The sequence below is a fragment of the Plodia interpunctella genome, chromosome 9 (assembly GCF_027563975.2).
Source record: "Plodia interpunctella isolate USDA-ARS_2022_Savannah chromosome 9, ilPloInte3.2, whole genome shotgun sequence".
In the NCBI taxonomy this organism is placed as follows: Eukaryota; Metazoa; Arthropoda; class Insecta; order Lepidoptera; family Pyralidae; genus Plodia; species Plodia interpunctella.
In genome coordinates, this window is record NC_071302.1 from 10,605,238 (window position 1) to 10,631,965 (window position 26,728).

General features: G+C 37.1%; 4 protein-coding genes across 8 annotated transcripts in view; 2 read left to right on the plus strand and 2 right to left on the minus strand.

Annotated features, from left to right (window-relative positions):
* Positions 1-590: 590 nt before the first annotated feature.
* LOC128672583 (nematocyst expressed protein 4-like) lies at positions 591-1,809 on the minus strand. Of its 2 annotated transcripts, none has more exons than XM_053749832.1 (2): positions 1,542-1,801; positions 591-1,167 (listed from the first exon to the last, which is right to left on the minus strand). In XM_053749832.1, exons 1-2 carry the CDS (start codon positions 1,548-1,550, stop codon positions 703-705), a joined length of 474 nt encoding a protein of 157 aa, XP_053605807.1. In that variant the 5' UTR covers positions 1,551-1,801; the 3' UTR covers positions 591-702. The 2 variants fall into 2 exon arrangements, with proteins under 2 accessions (XP_053605807.1, XP_053605806.1); XM_053749831.1 differs by having other exon boundaries at positions 592-1,167; positions 1,653-1,809.
* Positions 1,810-2,112: 303 nt separating this feature from the next.
* On the plus strand, positions 2,113-5,703 carry LOC128672582 (uncharacterized). 2 transcript variants are annotated; one of them, XM_053749829.1, is made up of 2 exons: positions 2,113-2,247; positions 4,915-5,703. In XM_053749829.1, exon 2 carries the CDS (start codon positions 4,915-4,917, stop codon positions 5,530-5,532), a length of 618 nt encoding a protein of 205 aa, XP_053605804.1. In that variant the 5' UTR covers positions 2,113-2,247; the 3' UTR covers positions 5,533-5,703. The 2 variants fall into 2 exon arrangements, with proteins under 2 accessions (XP_053605804.1, XP_053605803.1); XM_053749828.1 differs by lacking the exon at positions 2,113-2,247 and adding an exon at positions 4,563-4,693.
* Positions 2,684-4,162, minus strand: LOC128672581 (serine/threonine-protein kinase prpf4B-like). Its single transcript, XM_053749827.2, has 2 exons — positions 3,998-4,162; positions 2,684-3,913 (listed from the first exon to the last, which is right to left on the minus strand). The coding sequence occupies exon 2, from the start codon at positions 3,905-3,907 to the stop codon at positions 2,750-2,752; it is 1,158 nt and encodes a 385-aa protein (XP_053605802.1). The 5' UTR covers positions 3,908-3,913; positions 3,998-4,162; the 3' UTR covers positions 2,684-2,749.
* A 3,012-nt stretch (positions 5,704-8,715) lies between the features above and the next one.
* Mekk1 overlaps positions 8,716-26,728 on the plus strand; it is a 32,311-nt gene continuing 14,298 nt past the window's right edge. For 2 of the 3 annotated variants that reach the window (XM_053749542.2, XM_053749544.2), the window contains exons 1-16: positions 8,716-9,104; positions 13,699-13,836; positions 18,650-18,747; positions 19,345-19,478; positions 19,880-20,065; positions 20,404-20,564; positions 20,772-20,857; positions 21,319-21,503; positions 21,787-21,926; positions 22,612-22,829; positions 23,333-23,528; positions 24,300-24,414; positions 24,718-24,845; positions 25,292-25,451; positions 25,846-26,034; positions 26,386-26,522. In XM_053749542.2, coding sequence (XP_053605517.1) covers positions 9,025-9,104; positions 13,699-13,836; positions 18,650-18,747; positions 19,345-19,478; positions 19,880-20,065; positions 20,404-20,564; positions 20,772-20,857; positions 21,319-21,503; positions 21,787-21,926; positions 22,612-22,829; positions 23,333-23,528; positions 24,300-24,414; positions 24,718-24,845; positions 25,292-25,451; positions 25,846-26,034; positions 26,386-26,522 — 2,351 coding nt within the window. In that variant the 5' untranslated portion in view covers positions 8,716-9,024. Of the gene's footprint in view, positions 9,105-11,056; positions 11,154-13,698; positions 13,837-18,649; positions 18,748-19,344; positions 19,479-19,879; positions 20,066-20,403; positions 20,565-20,771; positions 20,858-21,318; positions 21,504-21,786; positions 21,927-22,611; positions 22,830-23,332; positions 23,529-24,299; positions 24,415-24,717; positions 24,846-25,291; positions 25,452-25,845; positions 26,035-26,385; positions 26,523-26,728 lie in introns of those variants that run through there. The other variant, XM_053749543.2, reaches the window with a different exon arrangement.

A 26,728-nucleotide genomic window follows, 5' to 3' on the forward strand; every position in this document is an offset into this window, starting at 1 on the left:
TGCCACCACATGGTGGTATTGTATCTTGCTTGATACCTTTAAGTTACTTAAAAATCTGACACCAACAACTCACTCGATACGAAAGAAAGACTGGATTTTTCTACGGTACGCTTACATAGTCGCCATTAAACTTAATTATCAGATAGACAATCGAGAATGGTGTACCTATCGGACCGGAGGGTATGTGTATAGGGCCCCCAATCTTAGGGGGCGCTCGGCCCTTGATTTGATTTTGATTGTAAAATCATTAAAAAGCAGTTTACTTGGAGTCGGAGATCAGATCGTGATGGCCCCAGAACATGGGACGGGACCACTCATATTTGAAACTAATACAAAAATAGCTTCCATCTCTAACATTTCCATAAACGAAAATTGTATAGTTAAGGCGCTCTCTCCCCGCATACTAGCGCCATCTCATAATCATTTCTTTTATTTCTTAGCGAAAATTTGTAGAAAATATTTTAAGTTTTCTCTAATACAATGTGGTCACAGTAGACTAAAAGGAATTTGTGGAAGGACTGAGATGTGGCCACTGACGTTACTTTTTATTCTACTAAGATTCTTTACCTAATGTAATGTTAAAACATTTTTTTTAATTTGAGAATAATAAAACATTGTTTGCTTTATTTAATACTTATAATCAAGCTAACCATACACATGTGACTTTAAAGTTACATATGTACATAGTTATTTATCGAAATTTCACCCGTATGGGTATGGTGGTGGCGGAGGTGCGTGGTGGTAGCCATGGTGCGCTCCCCATGGAGGAGGGGGAGGAGTCGCGGGGTAGTGGGGTGGCGCCCACGCCGGCTGCGGAGGCGGCGGGGGCGCTGGGACCGGCATAGGAACTGGAACTCTCATCGGCACCGGTACAGGTACTGGATACGGAACATACTGAGGATCCTTGCGTCGAGCACTATTACCACTACTTGGTGCGATTTCATTCTCTGCGTCTTCATCGTCCGAATGGTGCCTGGTGGTTTTCTTCTTTCCGTTGCCGGTCACAAATATGGCGATCATGGGGGGAGGTGCGGGCGGGGGGCCCGGGGGCGGCGGCATCGGGCCGGGCATCGGAGGCATCATAGGCATAGGAGGGTAAGGCCCCTGTGTTTTTCCAGGATCCACGTACATTGCTAGTAAAGCTAAAGACCAAATGGCATTCTTAATCTGAAACGTTAGTGTATTATCATCAAAACATATTTATATATCAGTTGCACGAACATCAACATACTGCTCGACATAAATCATGGCTGATTAAATTGGGACTCTACGATCCCACATAGATCCTAACCTCCCTACCAAAGCCGTCGTATATATTTTAATTTAAGTATTTATCTAATCAATTCATGACTTAGCATCATGGGCCCCCTAACGCTCAAATTTTATATACATAGATTGGGGGCCCAAGTCCTTAGTGCACCAAGCCTTGTCGTCATTTAGCTACGACTCTGCGTACGCCGAAGCGATGGTATTTCCATTAGAAAAGTAATTACTTTCAGGTAAAGGTACCTAGTTGTCACTATCTGTCTGTAAATAGTTACCTTTTTCATCTCCGAACCTACCTATAAGTCTTTTAAAAAAGTTAAAAGCAAAAACAACACATGCGTGCATCGGCAAATATAAGGTGAAATAATAATATTTATAACACTTACAATCATCATTCTGTACAGATAACTACATATAAGTTAGTTCCATGATCGCAGTTTAGAGCTGCTAACGGATTGTTTCCTGTTATATTGGCCAAACAATGAACATTTTACTGCTAAATTTAATATAAAACTGTAAGTTTTATGCATTCAATAAAGCATTGAAACATTTCATATTCACGTGTAGTAAAATTGTAACAGTATCGTTTCCGGTTATTGATAATAATAATACACATGACAATCTTGAAATGAAATAAATCTATGTTAATTATATTGTTCAAGAAAATAAAACAGTGTTTGATTTAAAAATTTCGAATCCCACAGAAACCAAATATTCAAAATAGACTAAACGGGAAAGTAGACCGATCGTTCCGGAGACACACACACGATCACGAAGATCGACACACTGTGACATAATTTTTAGTCTGTTGATGAAATAATAAAAACAATATCAATCCGAAGAGCCGCCCATATTGGTGGAGACGTGTGGATTCTCCGGCATTGAAGTTTTACTATCATCTTGTTGCATAAAAAAATATGTCCGTGCAATAAGCTGTCGAAGAGTTCCCTAATTGAGAGCTGATCCTGGGTGTACCATCAGGTAAAAAAAATAAGTGAAAAGCAATAGTGGTAAGCCCTTCTGGTATCAAGGAGATCAAACTTGTTTATATTATGAGTTTCTTTCGGCTATTGCTTGCAGCAGTGCTCAGTTTCGAAATGCCAGTAGTTTGTAGTTTTTTTTGAGAAATACGTACTTGAGAACTACGTATAGAATTTAAATTATAACATGAAAATAAATTTCCAAAGTAATCATCGGAAGTACTCGTAGCTGTTTGACTTGCAAGATATGATTACTAAAAAGCTTGTAACTCAAAAACATTATCGTCATCATCATCTGCAGCCCTCCGTACCCACTGCTAGGCATAGGCCTCCTTCCGTCTCCGCTGACCTCTGTCCTGGGCCATCCCCACCCAAAAACACCATGCTACACTTAAACAGATATAGCTAACGAAAAATAAGTAAAACAAGTTTATAAATGAAATTATACAAAATATTTATTTGCATTTTCGGTATAAAAATGAAAAAGTACTTTTACAAAGTTTTTACATCATTTCTTTCATGTCACTCAATTCAGCATCTTTGGCATTCGATTTTGGTTCTTTACTCGTGTATTTGGTACTCGACATATTTTGATGCTTGTGGTGTTTTTTAACGATTTGAGGTTGCGCCGGTTCTATATTTATTAATTTAGTGTGCAAACTATGTGTTTTCTCTTCACTCTTGTGATGCTGCGAAGCCGGTCGATGTAGTGTTTTGCTCTTATGGTTCTCTTTTTTATCGCCCTCGACCTTATTGTCATACACTTCTTTCTCTTTCTCTTCGTATTCTTCAAACTCTTTGGGCCCATCACTGCTTGTCCCATTTTCTCCATTCAACCACTCCTTAGCTTCAACTTTACTTATCTTCTTTTCGAAAATGACATACCCATTATCATTAACATATTGCAGAATTGGAGTGATTATTTCCCGCGGCCATTTCTTTTTCATCCTATGTCCTCGATGTTTGTGTGCCGAATGCCTCCTGCTGCTTCTCCTGAATCCTCTCTTTGATTTCCACCAGCCGTCATCACTGTCCCGGTCCCGCTCTCGACCGCGCTCATGATCTCGGTCATGGTCTCGATCACGACTATGATCACTTTGAGTATCACTATCAGAGGAAGTGTCGGTGTCTGAAGACGTATCATCTGACGAAGTGTTAGATGAGTCTGTATCTGGGTCGTCGGAATAACTTTGCGATTGGGCAGGCCTTTGCGAAGATCTGAACGATTTGTCAGGAGAGTAGAATGGCATAACTATAACAGGAAGCTTGTGCGCGGGGCCGCTGACTTGTATGGGTGATATACGTGCCGGCACGACGCCGGGCAGCGCCGGTGGGGGCGCGGGCAAAGGTGCGACTATAGATGGTGCCGCCCCGGACAACTGCATGCCGGGGTATCCGGGGAACCCAGGAGGCATGGGAAACGGGACTTTACTTGGAGCTGGACTTTGATAGAAAGGCGCCAAGTATGGTGGCAGCGTTGGCGTGGGCTTTTCACCGTCAAAAGACGCGAAGTTCGCATTTCGCGGGAGACGGCAATGCATCGGCAGTGATTGAGGGAGGAACTGTATATCCGTTGGGCATAGTGGAAGGTCCACATCCAGTTCTTTGCCAAAAGCTAATTTAAACACAAGCAAAATTATGAACTTTAGCCGGTCCTCCATTTATATCTGGAAAATGAAATTATGTATTTTATTTTTTATTTTACAATAATATATAGTTTTAAGAATCAAAGTAACTAAATACCTACTTACCGAAAGTTATCACTATCAAAAGTTATCACTATTAAAACGCTGTTTAATTAAATAAATCATAACAGTTTTGAGTAAAACCTTAATTCATAAATAAATGGATAATCCTAATTACATTCAAGAGAACTGGCACCTCTGAAATCTTTGGCTCAATGACATTGTGCTTGAAAAATGCATTCTATTTATAAATTTTGCCACTTTTGTCTACCGTGGAAAACAATGGCAAACTATACTTTATGTAATTCGAATAGTACAATGGTTTTGATTTTCCAATGCCGATGGTTCATGTAACGAAAAATCTTGTATTTACTCTTCAATTATCTTGAATTGTTTAGGAATTAGTTAGGGCTTTAAACATATTTTTGCTATATTTTAATATACTTATATATACTTTTAAGCAAACTATCATGTACATTAACAAAATCTCTTCAAAAACGATATCAAAATAATGTTTATTATTTTCATTTTGTGGAGTAATTACCTACATTTTTAAATTAGATACTTAACTACTGATCAATATAGCAAAGTGAGCTCGTGTGGCTATATTATGGTCCTTTTCTTACGCAACGATTACGGAGCCATTGTAGCTCACAATTCCGAGTATTTAAAAGCCTGACGAAGCTAATTTCCTATTAATGTCGAGCCAACGTCTTGCGACGTACAATGTTCTGTAACAACAGGCGCTGAATATTCTGAAAAGTGAGTAGCTACTTGAAGTTTCGTTCATTCCTTAAAAGTACGTAGTTAGAAATCAATCGAACACTATTGAAATTGACGAAAAGCACCCGGCTTAGGTATATTTGCACCTCTTTAAAATACTGTCTGTATTTAAACTTCTTTAAATTTATTTCTTAAATTTAGTGTATAGCGTGCAATCATCACCTAAAATCACTAATTAAATTGGTAATGATTTGTTTTAGATGTACGGCTTTATAGTCCAGTGGCTGTTAGGCCTGTATCTCTGTCATGAGACATCGGCTCAATTTATGCAGGCCCCGTACCCGATGGCGCAGGGGTTGCCCATGCGCATGCCGATGCCCGGCATGCCGCAGGCCGCCCCGGCCATGATGCCGATGCCGATGCCGGCCCCGGCCATGCCATATCCGATGCCTACGCCCCATAAAATGCCAATGGTTGTCATGCCATTCTATTCTAAAAAGGCTGACCAAAAGAAGAAGAAGAAAGGACATAAAAAGAGAAGACGGCAAAAACACCGTCGTGTGGAGACCGAGTCTAGCGGCACTGACTCGTCGTCGTGCGACAGCGCCTCTGGCGAAGGCTCCAGTGAAACCTACAGGAAGAATAGTAGACGATCGAAAATGAAGCCGAGGCGTCAAGTCTTGACCCCTGTGGTTTCTTACGTCACTAAAGACGGATATGTTATCTATCAGAAGAAGATAAAGAAAGACAAAGCTAGGGACTGGCTGCAGCTGGGAGAAAAATATGATAAGGATGTGAAGAGTAATGAAGTCATGGACTCCGATGACGACGCGTATCGTAAAAAGAGAAAGGGCAGGTCGGGTCGTCACAAACATTGATTTAGTACTATTGTTAAGGTGCGTTTATACCAAACGAGCCACATGCTGGGGCCAGGCATTGGTGGATCAGCCAGAGAAGGATATGAGCATTCGCTCGTTTGATAAAACGTACCTTTAGCTATAATATTTGTACCGTTATTTTTTACGTGAATAAAGTTTTTTTAGAATGTACCAGCTCTAACTTATTAAAGACTACTGTCAACCCTTCGATCCATAAGATAATAGAAACAATTGAACAACATTAAGATCGCAAAAAGAAAGAAAATTGCGATTCTATTGTTGTTCACACTTTATATTTTAAGCAATCCATGTTGCCGATGAGGCTATAAGTATCTAGTTGAAAACTATTTTTAGTTTGATTTTAAATGTTCTTAACAAAACATGGAGTAAGAATAAGAACCTTTAGGTATTTATAGTACCTACCTACATTTACCAAACCGACCTTACCCTCTAGAATATACTAGGTATTTATTGTAGAGGCCGATAGTGGAGAGTAAGTACCTACTTAGTAGGTACCTACCTAGGTTACCTAACTTCCTACCTACAGGTACTAATTATGCGCGCATAACTACTGAAATATTGGGGTAGGTACTTACAAAGATATTTGTTCAATTTCCAACAAGAACAGAATTTGAAATTTCTTCCGAAGTTCTTTATGTAAGACTACCTACGCTTATAAATGGGAGAAACATATAAATGCTTTTAATCAATTATTTTCTTTCAAACTGAGCAGGCGGCGTTGAGGTGCAATTGTGAATTAAAATTTTATATAAGTAGTAAGTATAACTTACCTATTTATTGATTGTATTTTTGTATTTCTAAATAAAATACAGATAATGACAAGGATACTTGAGACCTGAATTGGAAAGCTTCAAGGCCTTTTTCTTGAAATTTGTTCAACAGCAGCGACGTCCTCAACGGGTTATGACCTTGAAGACAACCATGAAATATAAAAACACGTAGCACGTTACTAATGTCTACATCATAGTAAAAGAATAGTCATACTGGCTTTTTTTTCCTAAAAAAGACTTGTCGTGTAAAAAAAGCGGACAATGTGGACGCAATGACGTGGTACGTGTTTTATGTTTCATAGTAGGCTGATATTAAAGATCGTCGTAAATAACTATATATCCAGGTATATCCAGAGGAAAATCAACGAATTTCTGTTAGTATTATTTTTATCATGTTATTTTATTTTTCCTAGATGCTGAAGATCATATTGTTGGCGGCCATTTTATCAATGACCGAAGTTTACCTGTACGAGAGCTACTGGCCTTACCCTTTCTATAACTACCACTTGAATCAGTACGCTAAAGAGTACGGCGAGATGACAGGGGTGAAGCAGCAGTGGCCGTTCTTGCCCGGGTACAGATTTGACCGGCCAAATTATACATGGCCTCTGTTCTTCACTAAATAGAAGAAGCAGTCAGTTTTTTTCAGCCTCCATTTTTTGTAATTTTTAATTATATTGTGTTAGCAGCCAGTCACACAAATTTTTGTAATTTTAAATATATTGTCCTACGTTTACTACTGTATGTGTACCTTTTTTCGCCGTGTAAGTTCATTTGTTTTTCCTTCTGTAACGAGAATGTACTGCTTCTCGCGCTTCTTGCTAATGACTCTACAATCATATCGGAACTACACGAACCACTGAATCAACTGACCAGAGAGTGCTATAGGTAGGTATCTGCCAGCCGATCCGATGGTTAAAGTAAGATTAAATTTGTGGCGATAAAATAGCAGACCAGGACAGATATATTTGTAATTACTTGCACTTGATTGTCACCATCATCCATAGATTAAAAAAAATTACCCGAGCGGTGGATTGGGCTTTGAAATAGCACTATGACGTGCACACATTCAAATCAAATCTGTAACACGATATCACACATGTAAAAAAGAACAATTCCTGCACTTTATGACATACCTGTCATACGACTTATTTATATTCTTCATTATAATACAACCTCGATAGTTTACTTTTAAAAAAACCCTGTTTTACGGTTGTTGGATTCATTATCCAATAGATCAACAAATAAATTAAAACAATCTATTAGTTGATTATATGTTGATCTATTAGTTGGGCAACTGGGAAACCCGACGAGGTGTTAGTGTGTAAAATAAACCATATATGAAAAATGTTGAAAAGTTGTGAAATATAAATAATATGATAACAATTCACTAAAATGTGAAATGTTACACCATATTTTTGGAAGTTCGATGTCCCTGATTCCTTTTTGCAACAACGAATTTGAACACGTATATCATCGAACATGCTATTCGTTCACTCACGTGGTAAATTCGAGTATTTACTAAATCCATGGTCTAGCTATAATACGAATACGAGCACATTTTTATCATTCGTTATTTTCAGACGTCTGCTGAGCCTACACGCTATGTTAAAAAAAGCTACTGGTTATCAATGTCAATGATATGACATAATAGTGACACTTACGACATCACTCCAGAGTTGCCAGAAAATTAAGTTAATCAGTAATAATAACAATCTTAAATGCAATATTGTTTATAAATTACCTACACATTGATATGTACTCACAGCAAACTACTAAAAATTTAATTACTTACAGCGATAAACTGCGCATTTTCTTGTTAAACTTAAGTTCTAAGATAATGTATTTTGTACTATTCGAAAGAGGAACGTTGGTTTCAATGGATACATACAAAGGGGACCCCAGTTTAATTTTATACGACTGATTCTTGAAGGCAAAATCCCTAGCAAAAGACCTCCTGGCCGCTCTCGACGAAAGTGGTTTGATGACGTAAAGGATTGGACCGGACTTAGATACAACCAACTGAAAATAGCGGCTCAAAACTGCGAGGGTTTCCGTATGCTGACCTCCAAACTTTAATTCAAAGATGGCACCCCATGATGATGATGGAAGGATATAAGTAGTTAATATGTTTAGTATTCATTTTATGTATCAACAAAAAAAAAATGGGTACAGGAACTAACTAAAAAATCTATTTTGTTGACCAAATTAGTGAAACAATTCTGAATAATATTAATGAGAAAATCTAAGAGCAGGTTTTGCCCGGACTATGTGCCGTGAATCCAATTTTCCTTACGATGTTACTTATTTTCAAATAGTTAAGAATCGACATAGACATGTCGAGTTTTTTTAGTCAAACGCCCTAGCAACACTTCTTGTTGTCATCTGTTTTGTGCTCGTGTCATTGAGCTTGGCAAGTGAACTGTCATGTAGTATTTTCATTCAATTCAAAATTCATTCATGTTAGAAAATTTCATTTCGCTACTACCTACGTGGTATCATCGCTGTCGGGAGTGATAAGGTGTTATCAAATTACCGACAACTTGTTTTATTTTAGGGCCGACAACAATCTGTGTAATCTGAATAGTATGCAATATATTTTTCATCAGAAATGGTGTGTGGTGATGTGATGTGAAAAGTGTGCGTGAAATACAACGGACTAATTAGGAATGTAGGTACAGTACAGTGATTTGTTATCGTGATGGACTCCTTGGATCAGGATTGGAAGAAGTCCGTGGGGTTTCCCATAAATTATTCCAGTCACAGTTCAGACGAGGATTTGTGAGTATATTTCGGAAAGCAGTTACGTATTGCACATCAGTCTGTGGTGTTGAAGGGTCAAAAGCCTCGAAACACCGGTTCGGGTTTGCCCTGTAGCCTTGAAACTGTCGTTCATTATCATTACGTTTTGTAGTCTGTACCTTTTGGCGATTGCATGCGATTTTCCTAGTTTTGTGATTTCAATGTGTCTGAATTGTACAAGTTCGTAAATGAGGAATGATATGATATGATATGGGTATCTAATAATGAGCCGGTTTGAATTGTAGACATTGTTTGTTTGTGCATTGTTCAACAAATTTTGTTAGAATTATAGGTTTGCTTTCTGGATGTGTAGAGTTCATTTATGTTTTATACAGTAATGTTTTGTACAGTATGTGTGGGACTTTGAGTTGACATTGTATTGAGTATTTCTTTTTATTAGTTACATGAAATATTTGTTCGCCGCTAACATAGACCTCGCAAATACAACATTCTTTTTACGAAATTGTGAATATTTCAAATATCACAACCGATTTTGTTGCCCCACAAACTTAAAAATTCTATTGACAGATCCAGACCAATGGTTTGAAAGTTATCGCATTACAAACATATAAAAAATTTATTTTTGCCCTAAGTCAAATTGTAGACCTTGCTCGCTTCGCTCGCTTGGTCAACTAACTAGGTATTGTTTTGATTTATTACTAACTCTTTATGCTCGGAGAACAATAGAAGACAGATGATTTAGAGGTCAAATTGGGATTAGGACTTCTGGGTCTAATCTCAATATGATATATATAAAATGTGTGTAAGTAGGTACACATAAACAAATCAGACAGTATGTAAAAATAGCTCTAAAGATAAGTTATATATTTAGATACCTGATAAATGATGTGGATGTTGTGAAACGCTAAAAATTCAGTTTCATTATGATAAAATATCTATATAATAGTTGTGCCAATTTTAAATTCAAACATAAGGAAACATTTTACAATTACATTACAATTTACAACTGTATTAGCACATTCATCTGCTTCTTCCTCTCATCTTACCTTCTCCCATTATCTGGGGTCAATGCAAATTGTCAATTCTTTCTTAATAATAATAAATAAATTCCCGGTATAAAGGTTATTTGTTGGAATAGTTGTGCTTACTTCTCCGACATTGTACTGACATAATCCATCTCTTTAGTATAAATTAGCACAATATGTGGATTTAATATAACTTAAACGTTTGATGGCCTTTCAGAAAATTAATTTTCCATTTTCATGTCCATAAAGATGTCAAAATGGAATAACAATCAAATGTAAGAAGTAGGGTTGCATGAGACCCGTTATCTGTTGTCTCTTATTATAGTGGTAAAGGTGGAAACATATGTAGTAGTAGTTTACACACTTGCAAGACGACTACCAGCATGTGTCACCCATGCACGTAGCTGGCATGTACAAATCAAAGCTATGCAATGGCATGCCAACTTCTAGCCTATTTTATTTGCAAGTATATCTACAATTAGCGGCCCGTTCAGGCTACGCTTTGGTAAATTATACACCAAAAACTTCCTCAGAAACTACACTATCTGTTGGTGAAAATCACATAATCCGTGCAGTTGTTTTTGAGTTCATCGCGAACATGGCATGGCATGGCAGGTGACTTTTCAATGAAAAATTTTAATATGTAAGGATAATAACAATTTGATCCCTAATTTGCATCAGCCTGAAATCAGTACTTGCACATTATATAGGTATTTATCTGATAACAAGTTATATTTAAGTATTCAATGTAATTCCAGCCATGTTGTGTCGTTCTGGTGTCTGTATGATATCCTATCAGTCACTTCAAAGTCAGGTTGTTAAGTGCTTGTGTCTCTATTGGTTGTGAACGGACATTTGTCTAGTGCTGATAAAGTATTTTATATGGAATTATATGATAATGATTTAATAAATTTTTAAGAGGGCATACCCTGCCCTACCCTGCTATGGTTGAAGTGTAATACAAACATACATACTCCAATATCACATTTTCTATAGTGCAACAGACTGGGACTCACAAACAGTGTTACATTTCCATTAATTTGTGAGTAAACTTATTATTTGAAAATGTAGTGTTGTGGTGCAAGTTAACCAATTGTTTAGTGCAGTTATTGGAAGATTGTAGTCATTCATCTCATAACTTTTGACTCCAACCAGGTCTAACTAATATTGAAGCAATTTGCAAACACAGTTAATATATTTTACTTAGTAGCCACAGCCTCAGCTAATTAAGTATCAATTTTCTGGTGGCACAAATGATTTTTGTAAAATTTTTCATGATTGAATTTTTTTTGTATAATTTCTTAAATATTACTTCACACTTTGTGTTCTAAATCGGACAAAGTAAAGGTGATTTTAGTTTGTATTAGTGGCCGGTCACTTGAGTATAACCATAATAAATTCTACGCCTGAACCTGAACTTGTATGTTGATATGTATAGGGTAAAAAAAAACAACAAGTCAAAAGTAAAGCCTCTGCCCGCGGCTTCGCCCGCGTGAATTTCCCACGGAAAAAAGTTGTTATTCCGGGTTGAAAGGTACCCTATGTCCTTCTCCATACTTCAAACTACATATGCTAAATTTCAAGAAGATTGGTTGATTAGATAGATCGTGAAGAGATAACAAACAAACTTACTTTCGCATTTATGATATTAGTTAGCATTGTAGGTATATATTGTATTGGTTTTGTCAAGATAGTAACAAATTTAATCAATGCATATCATCAAAAAGCCATTTAAACATCTCCATATTATTTTTTAAAGAATTTTCGGGTGGTTCAATTCAAATTACCATGGATGTTTCACTTAATAACTGTGACTTGACAGATTTCACAGGAGATTATAATGGCGGCCTATTGAGGCCTTGAGTGTAGTACCTATGCGTTACGATGGACTCGGTACATTAATTACTTCAGTGATCAACATTTTTGTTTATGATACAAGACAATCAGTTAATTATATATTTTTTAAATGTTTATCTATCTCTTTGTACATATTTCTAAGGCAGTCTAGTACTACTCGTGTTTATGATACACTGTGTCCATGATTTCAGGTGTTTTGTAGACTGTCAACTAATAATAGATATTGTATATATATATGTGATTGTTATAGTCAAATCTATGATTTATTGCGGTCTCCGAAGTGATAGCGTCATATTTAATTAGCTAACATTATTTTCTTCCAAACTTTTATATCATTTTCTCTACAGGCAAATTTCAAATGAATAAATATCAAAGATTATAATTTAATCTAGTCTATTTAATAGCCTCAAAACATTTCCTTTTTTATTTACAGGTGCATACTTGTATCTGTATGCATTATCTCCATGTGTCAGTAAACACAATTATCATTAAATATTGTAAGACTAGATAATTCCGGTATTGATAAACTAATAATCCTTTTATTAAAATTACATGTTGTTACGTAGCTTGAGGGCCTTAATCTGTCGTTGCAAAGGCTAACAAGGACGATGCCGCGTCGTATAGGTACGTTATATGCCGGCTCCACACAATCCGCGAACAGTGGGCGAAGTGCGGGTTTCCATTTCACTTCTCACCATCGAATCGATTCGAAGTGAGACGCAGCGAACCAATCACATTGCGCCATTGTCACGCAATGACAATCACACTGGCTGCACACCTAATTTGGCTGAATCGGTATATATTGCTGATTTTTAATTGCGATAAATAAAAGCACTTGTACAAACTACACAATGTTCATGCATTCGCGGAGGCATCTGTTCGAGTTCGGCGATAGTGTGGAGCCTACATAACAGTCGAAGGTTTAACACTGAAGACAGCATTTTCAGCTGTGACGACGCCCAGAAGCTTATAATTCAGGGCGTCATATCGTGATGTTTTTTGGAATAAAATCTTAGAATCTCCATTGTGTTCCATCGTTTCCGTCACTTTAGAGGATTTGCGTGGCCAGTTCAGTGTCAGAATAAATTAGCGATATTTATTTGGCACACTGCGAATTTTCTAATCTCGAATGAATCACCGCCTTCCGGTGACTCATGTCTGATAGGTACCGAATATGCTATCACATATCATTTGCATGCTATGTTTTGTACAAATCGTAACCACATAGTAGAAACAAAGTCCACTATCGTGATTTTGTTTGTTTGTACACAATTTTTCGCTATGTCTTTTGATATATTCAAGATGTCCGCCACGAGACTACTCGTACTCAGTCTATCTCAGTCGAACACACTTGTGTGCTAGAAATGGGCGACACGGTCTCTTGGGATCGCACGTAGCAGTGCATTAATCCGTCATATTTTGTCCACTTCGTGTCCGCTACTTGAGCAAGGAATTGAAAAATTTAAAGTGATGGATTGATGTACTTATTACTTATATATTTTTTGTTTAAAAATATGTATGATGTGTAAAGCTAGTTTAACAAACTTGTAGGTTTAAACGCACATTCATATCATACTAACCAGATTTTTGAATGATGACCATATATAATGAATAAGCTATAATAATAAAATCTTGAGAAAAATGAAAAGCCTTGTACCTTGTGGCAGAATTTTAAAATGTTCATTAGCGGCGGTATCATTTTAAAATTCTGACGAGCTCTTTTTTTTCAGAGACTCGTGCGACGTAGTCGTCATGCGGCACCCTCGCGCGTCCTCACAGCTCCTGGCTGATTACGGAGATGGGGCGGAGGCCGACCTGCTTGGCACTACTCCGCCACGGACTAGGATCAGGGACAATATACGACGAGGGTAAGATATAGCCCAGAATATTTGGATATTATGAGGTAGATATTTGTCTGTTGTGACTTGTAACATTCCTCCTTATCTAATTGATTTCCGATGTTGAGTTCGATGTGAGTTAAGATTTTGATCTAGTAGAAGTAGCCTTTTCTGTTCTTGCAATAAGAGTTATTGCTGCAAATTAACGCATATTTCTATGGGATATAAACAACGCCGCCTGGTGACAACAGGTAAAGTTGCTTCGATCCCATACAAATCTGCGGCACTTACAAAAACTCCCACTATGGCCTCTGTGGGGTAGAAACCAGAATCGCCAACAACAAATGTTGGGCATCAGCTGTCCTACTGCCCTCGATCAATGTCACATTAGCGATAAGGATAACGAACGTCTCTATCTACAAGTATAGAATAGGTATTGATAGCTCTTGTTCGTTACTAAGGACATTTTTCTGAAGTTTGCTTACACTCTTTTATAACTGAATTTTCTTGAAAAAGGCGCGGGCATGTATCGAGGTATGTTCATAGGTCTTCTATTACAAAATATGTACAAAATATGTGGATGATCAGCGCTAAATAAATAAACATAATAAAATTAATTTGTTACGGACACTCAAAAATCTAAAAAGAGATTAGATGGTTCAGGTAGACAACATTGTATCCTTGGAGTAAACTACACTGTCTTCTTGTTCCTAACTAAAACCCATTTTAAACATTTTAACAATTCATGTAAAAATATATATTGAAAAGTTGACCAAAGACTTACTATATATATTTTTCTTATTATTTATTTACTAGCAGCCCGTCCCGGCTTTGCTCGGTTAAAACCACGGGTAGAATCATAATAAAACTTTTAGTCTACTTTTTTCGTTATTTCTTTCCACCCTCATTTAACTACCCTAAAGGTCAATTTTTAAGAAATCCTGAAACACGCGTTTCATTATTTTTGTTGCATAGCATTTATGCCAAGTTTCAAGTAGGTCATTAAAGATTTTCGTTATTTTTCATACAAACTTTACCCCCAATTTTAACCCCTTTAGGGGTCGAATTTTGATTTTTTTTTTCGTATTTGAGCACTACGTAATAACCTAAAGCTACTGTCCAAATTTCGCGTTATAGCTTCTATGGTTTAGGCTGGGCGTTGATTAGTAAAAAACTCTTGTTCTTTTGTATATATAGATTTCTTTTCACCCCCATTTGACTACCCTAAAGTTCAAACTTTAAAAAATGCTGAAACACGGTTTTTTTGCATAGCATTTGTGCCAAATTTCAAGTAGATCAGTAAAGATTTTTGTTATTTTTTATATAAACTTTACCCCCAATTTTTACCCGTCGTTAGGGGTCGAATTTTGAAAATTCCTTCCTTCTTATCTGAGCACTACGTAATAACCTAAAGATATTGCCCAAATTTTGCGTTTCTAGTTTCTAAGGTTTAGGCTGGACGCTTATTCTTTTATATATAGATTAAACTTTATTGTTCCAAGTAAAAATATACTTATAAATAAATGGTGAACTCGTGCTAAAAGCATTTTCTCCCAGCTAACCTAATTAGGAAAAAAATCAAATCAATTGTGAGAAATAACTATAAATATAAAAATTGACGAGAAAAAGTGCCTGTGAAGGTCTAATTTCTGAATAAATGATTTGAATTTGATTTGATTTCAAATTTATTGTAAAATGTAAAAGCTATACCTACAGTTATTATTTTTCTAATAACACTGCTAAACCACAGTCATTGAAATATATATTTTCCTTCTCACAGAATTTTTATCAATATCATGTTATAAGGAAACCGCAACATTTCTAAACACCAAATTGCATGGATATCGAAATATTAATCGAATAGAGATCGTTCTGTTTCTGTAAATAATTGAAATGATGCGATGTAAGAGATTAGTGGGCGTTCGTCTGTCGGTCCGTTGTTATCTAAATATTGAATCGGAACAGTTTTTATCAAGATATTTTTTATTATTACATACCTACTTGATATTTTCCGAAGCATTTTAATGTTGGATGATTCAAGTAATATTGCGTGTTACGAGATATTTTCTTAATCTTATTGCAAGCCGTAGTAATTAATATAATGTGTGTCGTATTTTTATAGCAGTGTAGATATTTGTTTATTAAATGTTCTTTATAAAAAACAAGTATTATATAAAACTAACATTTCAGTTTTTTATTTAGTTTGTATTTAGACAAACATGAAGTGGATTCTATTTGTATAGCACTTAAATTAATAGATTCTTAAATACATAATATTACTTGACGTTTGGACTTTGCTGTCATTACGATCCATCAATTTCCTTGAGGAAGGAATCGTTTCCAAATTCCATCATTCATAAAATATTTATTATTATCTTAAGGTCGTATAGTAAAATTAACTCTTGCCTTTGTTAACATTTGAAAAATTGTAGTGACAGCGCAGCCGCGGCGACACGCTCTAGGAATGACCACTAAATAACTTAATGATGTAGCTCGCCCATCGCCTATTAATTTCACTTGAAGTAATGTTTGTAAGTGACGTCATTAATATGAAATTGAAGGAAAATTCCAATATATTAAAGTGATTAGTAAATATGTAAAACGTCAACAACGTCGTTTGGTCAGCTGTTAATATCAATTCAGACGAGACATGTCAGCTTGAGATGTTAACTAGCGAACCACGCTGAACAAACTGTTTTGGATAATATTTCATAGTTAACAATTTTGTGTACATATAAGTAGAACTAGCCATTTCCCCTGTTTCTAATTCCAAATAAATATAATAAAGAAACACATTAGATCTTTACAGACACATTTTCACTTTTCATTTTATTTCAAGTAAAAATAATTACAGTGCATAATATAAAACAAAGTCACGTCCCGCAGTCTGTCCATATGTAAGCTTAGATCTTTAAAACTACGCAACAGATTTTGATGCGGGCTTTTCTTATATATAGCGTGATTTAAGATTTGTATGTATATAGCATGCATAATATTGCACCCGTGCGAGGCCGGGGCGGGTCGAATCTAAAATAAAACAAATGCCAATGTCTGAACCAAGTTTTATTGAATTAATATATAAAATAAATATATTAATGTAATAAATCGAATGTGGCACAAAGACGGAGTCACTCAGCATCTTGATAGAATAAGGAAAGATTAGATTTCAATATTCAATTAAGTATTAGATTTCTATATTCAGTATTCAAGAAGAAAGATAATAGGCAAGAAAAAATAATATCCAATATTATGCAAGCTTATTGCATAAGATGATAGTAGTCAAGTTGATTTTTGGAAATACCTATGTACATATGTGTTTTGGTATTACTAGAAACATTGAAACTCACGAGATGAAGACTGCGACTGGGACAGCCGTCTCCACCCACATACGCACACACCATTTTGATTGTGTCAAAAGTCTGAAATATTTCATCATCCGCCTACCCTTATCCCACTTTATGTGGGGTCGGTACAGCATCAGTTCAGTCTTTTCCCTATCTGATGTTAAGGGTGAATTTCACGAGAGTTTTGAACGCCGCCGTGGGCAATCATTAGTTTAATTTAATAAACACTATCAATTTAATTATCCTATTTTATAAATAAGTAAAGTACTTGTACAATGTTAATTTTATAAATGTTTAATTTTAAGAAATGATTCATTATTGAAAAAAAAATATGCGACACTAATGAAACGCTACACGCCGCCTTCAAACAGTCGTGGAATTCACCCTTAACCGATCTGTTACTGTACTAATACTCTACTACTTTACAAATACTCAAAGGCTTGTTTGAGTGTCTAACGCATTCAAACAAGTCTTTTTCGGCCTTCCCCTACTTTTATTGCATTCAGTTTTAAAAGACGAGACAGACCAGCTTACCTAAATGAGATAGAAGCCGTGGATAGAAGATTTTCGTAAAACTTTCCGACCCATCTAAATGGCTTATTATGAGCTCTGTAAAATCGGAACACGATAAGGGACAAATATTAGCGTTCTGTTCCATTTCTTCTCGTGCGTTTCTTCTCTTGTATTTCTGATACGTATTTTCTCTCTTTCTTGTATAGCGAAACCAAATATAGGTATGACGAAGTCTATATTTTTTCTATTTACGATTGGAGGCTTAAGCAGCTTCGTCACTCTACAGCTTTCGTTCGCGTGAGGATAGATAAAATATAAGTATCGCAAACTAATCTGAAAAACTAATTGGCCATTATATGTTTGTATATAAAACATTAGCAGCCATAATCGGTATCAGGAGATAAGATAAAGCATTCAGACACGCGGCACCACAATGAATTAGTTTATTATTACGGAATAGTAGATCATGAATCGCTGTAGTATCGACATAGTGAACATTTATTGCAGTAATCTTCCATGCGAATTGTTTATGTAGATGATTGTTTGTCATTAACTAACGCCCCCGTTCTGTGGGATATAAAACGAAATTATTTATAATTCATTATAATCGATAAATATAATATTACATAATTCGAAAATAAGATTTTATTTAGAAATATACAGATCGTTCACAAAATCCTTACATATTATATAACAACAAAATTTCTCTACCATGCAAATTCTCTCCTATTACTGCATTATAGAAATCCATAAAGGGTAAGCGTGGCCCAATCGCTCAGTTGCGCTCCGTTGTTTAGACGTCCGTCAACGGACAACACAGAAATTGTACGAAGATTCCGCATACGTCAACGCACGTCAATGTCAATACCTACGGAAAAACAACGGAGCGGCACGACGCGACGTAGCAATGGGGCCTGGCTCTTGCAAACTTACGTGCAGTCCGTGTCTAGTTGTAAATAATTCTCAAAAATCGGTATTGTTTCCAGGAACATAATGAATAATCAAAATCCGGGAATCCAGAACTACATAAAGGGATCCAGAAAGAGTATGGACGAGATGAGCGCCGAACAAGCCGCCATAGTTGGTAAGGATAATTATACATTTGTATAGCAATCTGACATGTATGCAGTAAAGAGTACAGACAAGCACACTCGAAAAGAAAGAAGTATCTCCATTATACATTTAACTCTTACCGGACATTCGACAAGACAGTTCTAGTGTTATAGTTGCTATAGCAGTCATATGTCCGCCACATCGTTAATTGATATCCGTGGTTCTATAATCTAAGGGTTTTCTTTATCTACTAGCCTCGAGTTTATTAGGGCAACTTATGTACTCGGTTATATTGTGTCTTGATTTATGATTTATTGAGATGCTGTCGAAAAAAATTACCCTATTGTCCACATAAACGTTGTCTCAATAGAATCTCGCCGATACCACGCTGTCCAAGTCTAGCATTCGATTGAACAGAACACAATTTGCACACATTACACAATTTATACATATTTCATACTTATCATTCTTGACGTCTTTGGCGAAAAGGCTGCGGTGAAGTTCGTTGCGCCGCTTCTTCTTCACCTGCGCTTTGAAAGTCGGTTCTAGACTTCGTTTTAAGTATTTTTTTGTCGTCAATAAGTGATGTATATCATCCAACTTGCTCTCTAAGTTGTTATGCTCTCAGAACGGCTGAAGAAGGCTCGAAGTCTGAAAGTGGGTAGGACCAGAGCGCGGGACCACAAACTGGACTTGAGCCAACGCGATAGCAAGGCTGATTCGTTGCCATCACCGGGGGTCCAACCAGCTGTACCCACATTGGTAAGATAGCAAGATTCAATTGTTTCTTCTTTTTTTTCCCTTTCTCATTTTCGCGTGTTCCCAATTGCACGGATCTGTCACTTAGAATTTTATGTTGTACATAAAACCCGAAATAAAATCGAATTTAATTAAACATCAGATTATAATTATATTATGTAGTAATTTCTCAAAAATCTACAAACTATTGGCATCTCGGAACGACCGCTGCTGATATAAATGCCTAAATAAAGTCATACAAACAGAGTTGGTTGTCGTACCAGAAGAGCTTATTATTGTTTCTCACATGTATTTTTTTGTAATAGTATAACAAAGGTACAGTCAACAGCACATCAAGTTACCCTGCATGGACCTCTATAGCGCGGTAATAGCGGCGATAATAATGGTAATGATGTCTTCCTCAGGTGGAGTCCTGCAGTCGGTTCATGTCGCTGACGTCGAAGCTGAAATGCCGGTCGGAGTTCCACGAGGAGGAGGTGGAGACGCGCAACCACGGCGAGGACGAGCCGCCGGAGAACCGGGTCAACTTCCACAAGACCTTCTGTCTGCTCATCAATATGGGGAACATGGAAAAAGGCTGTCGGCGGACGGTGAGTTATTACATGCAGACTTACTCTTAATTGAACATTGAATTGAATCTAACAAAATGCATCTTTTTCTGATAAGTATCTTCGATATTTAACTAGTACCACTCGTAGTTTGTAGTATTATTCCGTCTATACCACTATGTCCCATTGAGTTGTCCCATATTAAGACAACTGAGACGATTTGGTCCCATTAACTAAGTGAAACTATTATTTTAGTCCCAAAAGTCCGATTATCGTAATTACCGTATCTGTATTTGGGGTATCACAAAGTTACATACGAAACTTATTAGTGGATTAATAAATATGTTTCCATTTTGAACACAATTTCATCTATATCACAGATAAGCCGTGAAGAGCAAGTATGGCAGAACGAGCTCAAAGACCTGATCTGGCTGGAGCTCCAAGCGAAGATTGCGGGAAGGACCCTCGCCGAACAGGACGAGTTCTTGTGTGCGCAACGCAATATTGTGCCGACACTCGTCAGGAACATCGTGGATTACCGGTAAATATAATTTTTATATTGATGTATGCGGGCTCGCTCTAGAATAGTGGAAGTCGTACGATGTGAATAAAGAGCACAATAGCATTCCCAAAGAAGATTAACGTCTGGCAATCGAAAGGAGTGCCACGTCGTCAATATCCCATAAAATGTTAACTGATGATTCAAGACAATCTAGACGGCATATAATTGTATGTATTTTGTTTCTAGGTTTGTAAACTCCAATCCTTGCAAATCATCAAAGCGTTCCAAAGAAGATCTCGCCCATAGAATGGAGGGGAAAGACCTCGGCGATGGTGCGTACAGTTATTTTCTGAGTCACAATCAATCACATTCGATGACAATCAAACCATATTTTTTTGTATACTTTTTTGACTATGTACTTTGTTATACTATTAGAAAAATATGTAACAACAATCATGGTATAATCATAATATATACATGGTATAAACATAATCATGGCCCTTCTGGCGTGACGAGGAACTGTTTAAATGAGTTTCTTTCGAGAGCTAAACGTGTAGAACTAATTTTGTGACTGTGCTATTAACCGTACTTCGTCGTTGGAAGCCGATTCAGGATGCATATCACAATAGTGCATTGTTATCAAAACTAAACTTTATACAACGTTTCAGCTCAATCGGTTGAAGATTTCTGCTACGCAAGATTCCACCCGAAAGAACATAGTTTCCCTCATTCATACATTACAAATTAAATAAATCTTGTAATTAATCAATCTGATTTGATGTATCCTTTTCAGATGAAGCCTTCGGCTGCCTTTCATTCAACTGTGAGCCTTGTATCTCAGCGGTCGGGAAAGCGATGAAGGAAGTGGGGACATTGCTGGATTCGTTCTACAATGCTGGCTCGCTGTACCAGTCCAGCAGGGCCATGATGGCGGACCACCCGTTGGTCGCTACACAACTCTTTAAGAACAGGATCAAGGTTAATAACATAGTGATGATCTTCTCAGTCATGTGTCCCTGGTATTTTTAGTCAAAAATACTCGAAAACTGCAAGATCATGTTATTTATTTAATGAATCGTTGTTTAATTTAGACAATTGGACATAAGGATAAAATTAGTTTTTTACTAATATACATATTTTTGAATTGAATTAATAATGCAATAATCAGAAGTCTTGAAAAACTTTCTCAAATTAATTGTACAGTAATTTGTGTAAATTTATTATATTAATTAATTTCTCAACATATTCTTTCTTTCTCCAGGCGATGTGTCTTTGGTACAACGTAGCTCTTCATATACGAATGGTGGTTGTGACAGTGCGCCGTATGTTGAGAAGCATAAGACTCAAAATGCAACGGCGTGGATTCCAAAACAGAACTTCTGTCGAATCTGACACGAGCAGGTGAACTTGCAAGTTATATGTGCTTAAAACTTTATATAGTCTTATGTGTTTTGCGCAGATCGAGAAAGCTATAGACCCCATCATATCTTCTATTTCGCTCATACAAGAAAGAGATGCATATTAAATTACATGCGAAGAAACGAGACGGAGCGCAGAAATCTTTTGTCCCTCATCACGTGCCTGGCCCTATCTGCGACTTTGTATGAGATTATCGGATTGGACGAGAATTTGTATAGATATTTTCCATCTCAATTGGTACCACTCGTCTTTGATTTTTTGGCATAAAGCATCTGTCTCCTCCCATGTTATAAGTGCCTAGTACTTTAGAAATAGATCTCATGTGTTGCGCTGTTGGTACACATCAGCAAGAAAGTGCCTAATTTTAATTTGTATTTGTCACCACCAAAGCAAGACTCTTTCTCGGTCATGTGACCCTGGTATCTTGTAATATATTTCTGAGTTTTTAAACTAACCGGCCGTATTAACTCTGGATAAGTCCAGGGTTAATTCGGCCGGTTAGTAGAATTACTACGAAACGAAAACTAGATGTATATCGAAGTAAGATTTTTTCGAAATCTTAGAAAAGTAGAAATTACTCCAACGATTTTTTAAAATTGAATTGATTGAATACATAAGTCAACATAAGAAAAGAAAAATCTACAACATTTGATGTATTTTTCTACAGGAGATCATCAGAGAGCCACAGACCATGCCAAGTCCGTTTTAACGTGAATGGAAACCCGACTGACTCGAGCAACAGCGACTCAAGCTCACACTCCCTCCATTCTGACGTAATTAAGGAAGAGGAAGAGAAGGAGGAGAAAGGGACTGAGAGAATAGATAAGGAAGAGAAAGAGGGAAAAGAAGAGAAGGGAGATGATGAAGTGGACAGAGTTCATAGTGGTAAGTTAAATCTATATTCTGTTATACTTTATTCCTTAGTCGTCCTATGGCTCGTGGTCGTGGAATGAAACACACCAATGACTTTCAGTTTTTAGTCGGACAGTTTTTAGTCATTGGTGTGTACCAATGACTTTCTTGCCAATGTTAATAAATAAATAAATAAATATATTAGGACAAATCACACAGATTGAGCTAGCCCCAAAGTAAGTTCGAGATTTGTGTTATGGGATACTAACTCAACGATACTATATTTTATAAATAAATACACATATAAATAAACATCCAAGACCCGGGCCAATCAGAAAAAGATCATTTTCCATCATGACCCGACCGGGGATCGAACCCGGGACCTCTCGGTTCAGTGGCAAGAACTTTACCACTGCGCCACCGAGGTCGTCTATCGTTAATATCTGTCGTTAATGAAATAGTTTACCTAGATTTGACACATAAAATTCAAATTTGAAGCAGGAATTAGCAATATTTTCATTAATTTCTCATTTCAGAACCGAGCGGGCAAATCACACCCGAGATAGTGATATCAGACAACCACTACGGCACGAGCGATACAAGCACGTCAAATGAGAGCGGTTACGCGTCCAACTACTACGACATAGAGTCTGACGACCTGTGCGATATGGGCGGGTTGTCGGACCTCACGCAGCTGCGGCTGTTGGGTAAATGCGCCGTGTCGCCTTACAGGTTAGTTTTGTTTTGAATTAAAGAACGAATGAATGGATATAACGTAAAATATGACATAAAAAGTGCCCGTGATTGTATAAATCAATATAAATATATTAGGACAAATCACACAGATTGAGCTAGCCCCAAAGTAAGTTCGAGACTTGTGTTATGGGATACTAACTCAACGATACTATATTTTATAACAAATACATATATAGATAAACATCCAAGACCCGGGCCAATCAGAAAAAGATCATTTTCCATCATGACCCGACCGGGGATCGAACCCGGCACCTCTCGGTTCAGTGGCAAGAACCTTACCACTGCGCCACCGGGGTCGTCATAAAGTTATTATACAAAAGGCTTCTACACATAATATGCATGCATATTTACTAGTATGCGGTTAAATTAACGGTGTGATGTGTAGGTATATATATATATAAGATTATATATATATAATCTTATTTCAAAATAAATAATGCTTTGACTTTGAATGATGGTTAGAACGATGACTACAAATCAACTTGGAGCAAAAAATACGTTTTTTGTATTATTACATGTATGTTATTCCATTTATTATATGTGTGTTAGTAAAGCGGTAACTTTAGAATCGTTAATCTGATGAAGTGCGTGGAGTAACAAAATCGATTAATCGTTTTTAAAATATTCACAAGTTTGTAAAAACTCCTCAAAAATCAAATTTTCTTTGACTGATTCCTGTAGAAGATTAAACCCGAGCGAAGCCGGGTCGGGCCGCACGTGTTGAAAGAAATTAACGATTGTTGCCAGGGAGTACCACTACGAGATGCTGAAGACCCAGGGCGTGCGGCGCTGCATGACGTTCATCAATAAGATCAGGAAACACGTGCTGCACAAGGTGCATCTCACTCTGCAGGTGCCTGATGTGAGTATTCTGACAGATTCTGAACAACATTTAGCGGACCTTGGGCTCCGACGCTTTGCGGGTGAGGAAGTTGAATTTATCTGCGAAAGCGGAACTAACATGATTTTCATACAAATTTTCACCCCTCACTATAGTCGTTTGGGGGTTGATTTATGAAAAAAAAAATAGTAGCCTATATAGACAGACAACCCGACAGACAGACTTTTGCATTTATTAGTACGGATTTGGCTAGTGCGCAGGAAAACCATAGATAAGTGAAGTCTCTTTTTCTATGGCACGAATTGTACATGTTTCTTTTGTCAGGAATCAACAACGCGCGAAGCAAACGCATCGCTCTCGCCTAATGTAGATGGCGCCGCTGAAGTGTTTGACGACACCAAAGAAGAAGACGAAAACGGGGAAGAACAACCAATGCATGGTGAACTTAAGAGGTAATCTTAGGACCTCGAATTTTTTTTATTTTATTTTATTAAAAACTTGGCTTGGTTACGTTGATGGTAAAATGTAACTGTTGCATTGTACTTTAGTATGAGAATTTATCTTAAGCTCTTAACAAAAAAAATGAAGAACTAGTATAGATGTAGAAGTCTAGATAGAATAGAGTAAATTGGCTGCTTAACTGGTTTAAAAATGTATAGACAATGGTATTTAAATAACCAAACCCAATAACTAAATGTCATTTTTATTAATTACGTAATTTTCTTTTTTTTTTGTTCTCATTAAAATATATTACAAATGCGTTTTAACGCAAAAAGTCGTGTCGTTATAGCACATTACTATCATACAAGATTCATGTATATTTTTTTGTTTTTGAATAAATTGCCATTTCATTTCAAATGATTTTTTGTCAAGATTTGACACTAGAAACGATATTCAGGTTCGGTTGCTGGTCCGAAGAGTGCCTGGCGATGCGGCTGCCCTCGTACAGGATCCACTTCCTGCTCCTCAGCAGTATTTGCATGGAAGCCGTGCACGACTACCTCACTATGAGGCTGGAGGGCCGCCCCGAGAGGCCCTCGTGTCTCACTGTCAAACAGGTCAGTCTTCTTTCTCTTTCTCTCTATTTAAACTTTATTGTGCAAAATTCAATGTATTCTGTATTATTTGTGTACCTACTGTGTACGTTGTGTCTCCTTTTGGGATTCACGACACGTAGTCCGGTCTTTTGAGAGGTTTGCATGGGGACATAGATCCAACATAAAGACGCTCTATGTATTATCTTAACTAATATTATAAATACGAAAGTAAGTTTGTTTGTTACTTCTTCACACTTTATTTGCTCAACCTATCTTTTTATAATTTTGCATACATGTAGTTTAAAGTACGGAGTAGACATACCCCTTTCATCCCGAGAAAATAAATGTTTCTGTGGAAATTCACGCAGGCGATGCCGCGAAAAAGCTAGTTACCATATAAAAAAATGTTGGCCAGCTAATCCACGAGCTGAAGGAAGGTCTGGACATAGCAACGGAGGTGCGGTCGGACTTCGTGCGCAACGTGGGGGCCAGCGCGGCCGCACGCTCCCCCCCCTCCGGCCGGGCAGAGCCGCGCGCCGCGCCCGCCGCCGACCTGCGCACGCTTGTGCGCACCTTCGACGACACCGTCGACAATGTTCTCAACGTGAGTCTCTAACCTTAGCGCGATCACTTCTCGCACACAAGCGCCACCTCACATTTCGGTTTTTTTTCTTTTCAGTATTGAAATAAACGTTTTAACAGATTACGCCACACTACTACATAAATAATTTTCTATAATACGATAGCAGTAGTCAGTCAGGCGACCGGACAATAGAGAAAAGCGCCAATTATGAGATTATAAATTATATTTTTAGATTATTATTATTTTTGTCATATCATGACAGTATCGTCTAATATCAGATTATATAATAATAATTTACTTTATCAACAGAACAATAAACTTTTTTAGAATTTATATTTTGGATGTTGCCGTTAACAAAACGATTTGTCCCAGCAATACCTGTCGTACCTGATCACGATGTCGGAGACCGAACAGATGTCCCGCGCGTGTCTGCACACCGAGTGGCAGTTCACGGCCAGACTCGCCAAGCGGGTCAAGTGTGCTGAGCAGAGGGCGCCACAGGCTTTCACGTAAGCTTACCCTAACCTCACTAATGTTATGAATGCGATAGTTTGTAAAGTACTGTCTCCCTTTAGAGAAATAGATTTTTTAAAGAACTAATCAAATCAAATTTTATTTTATTCTATTTTTTTAATATATATTTTTTTATTGTCATGATAGTTGATAAGCTCCCAGTTTGTCAGCAAAGAACATGCAGGACCTTCATTTATATTTA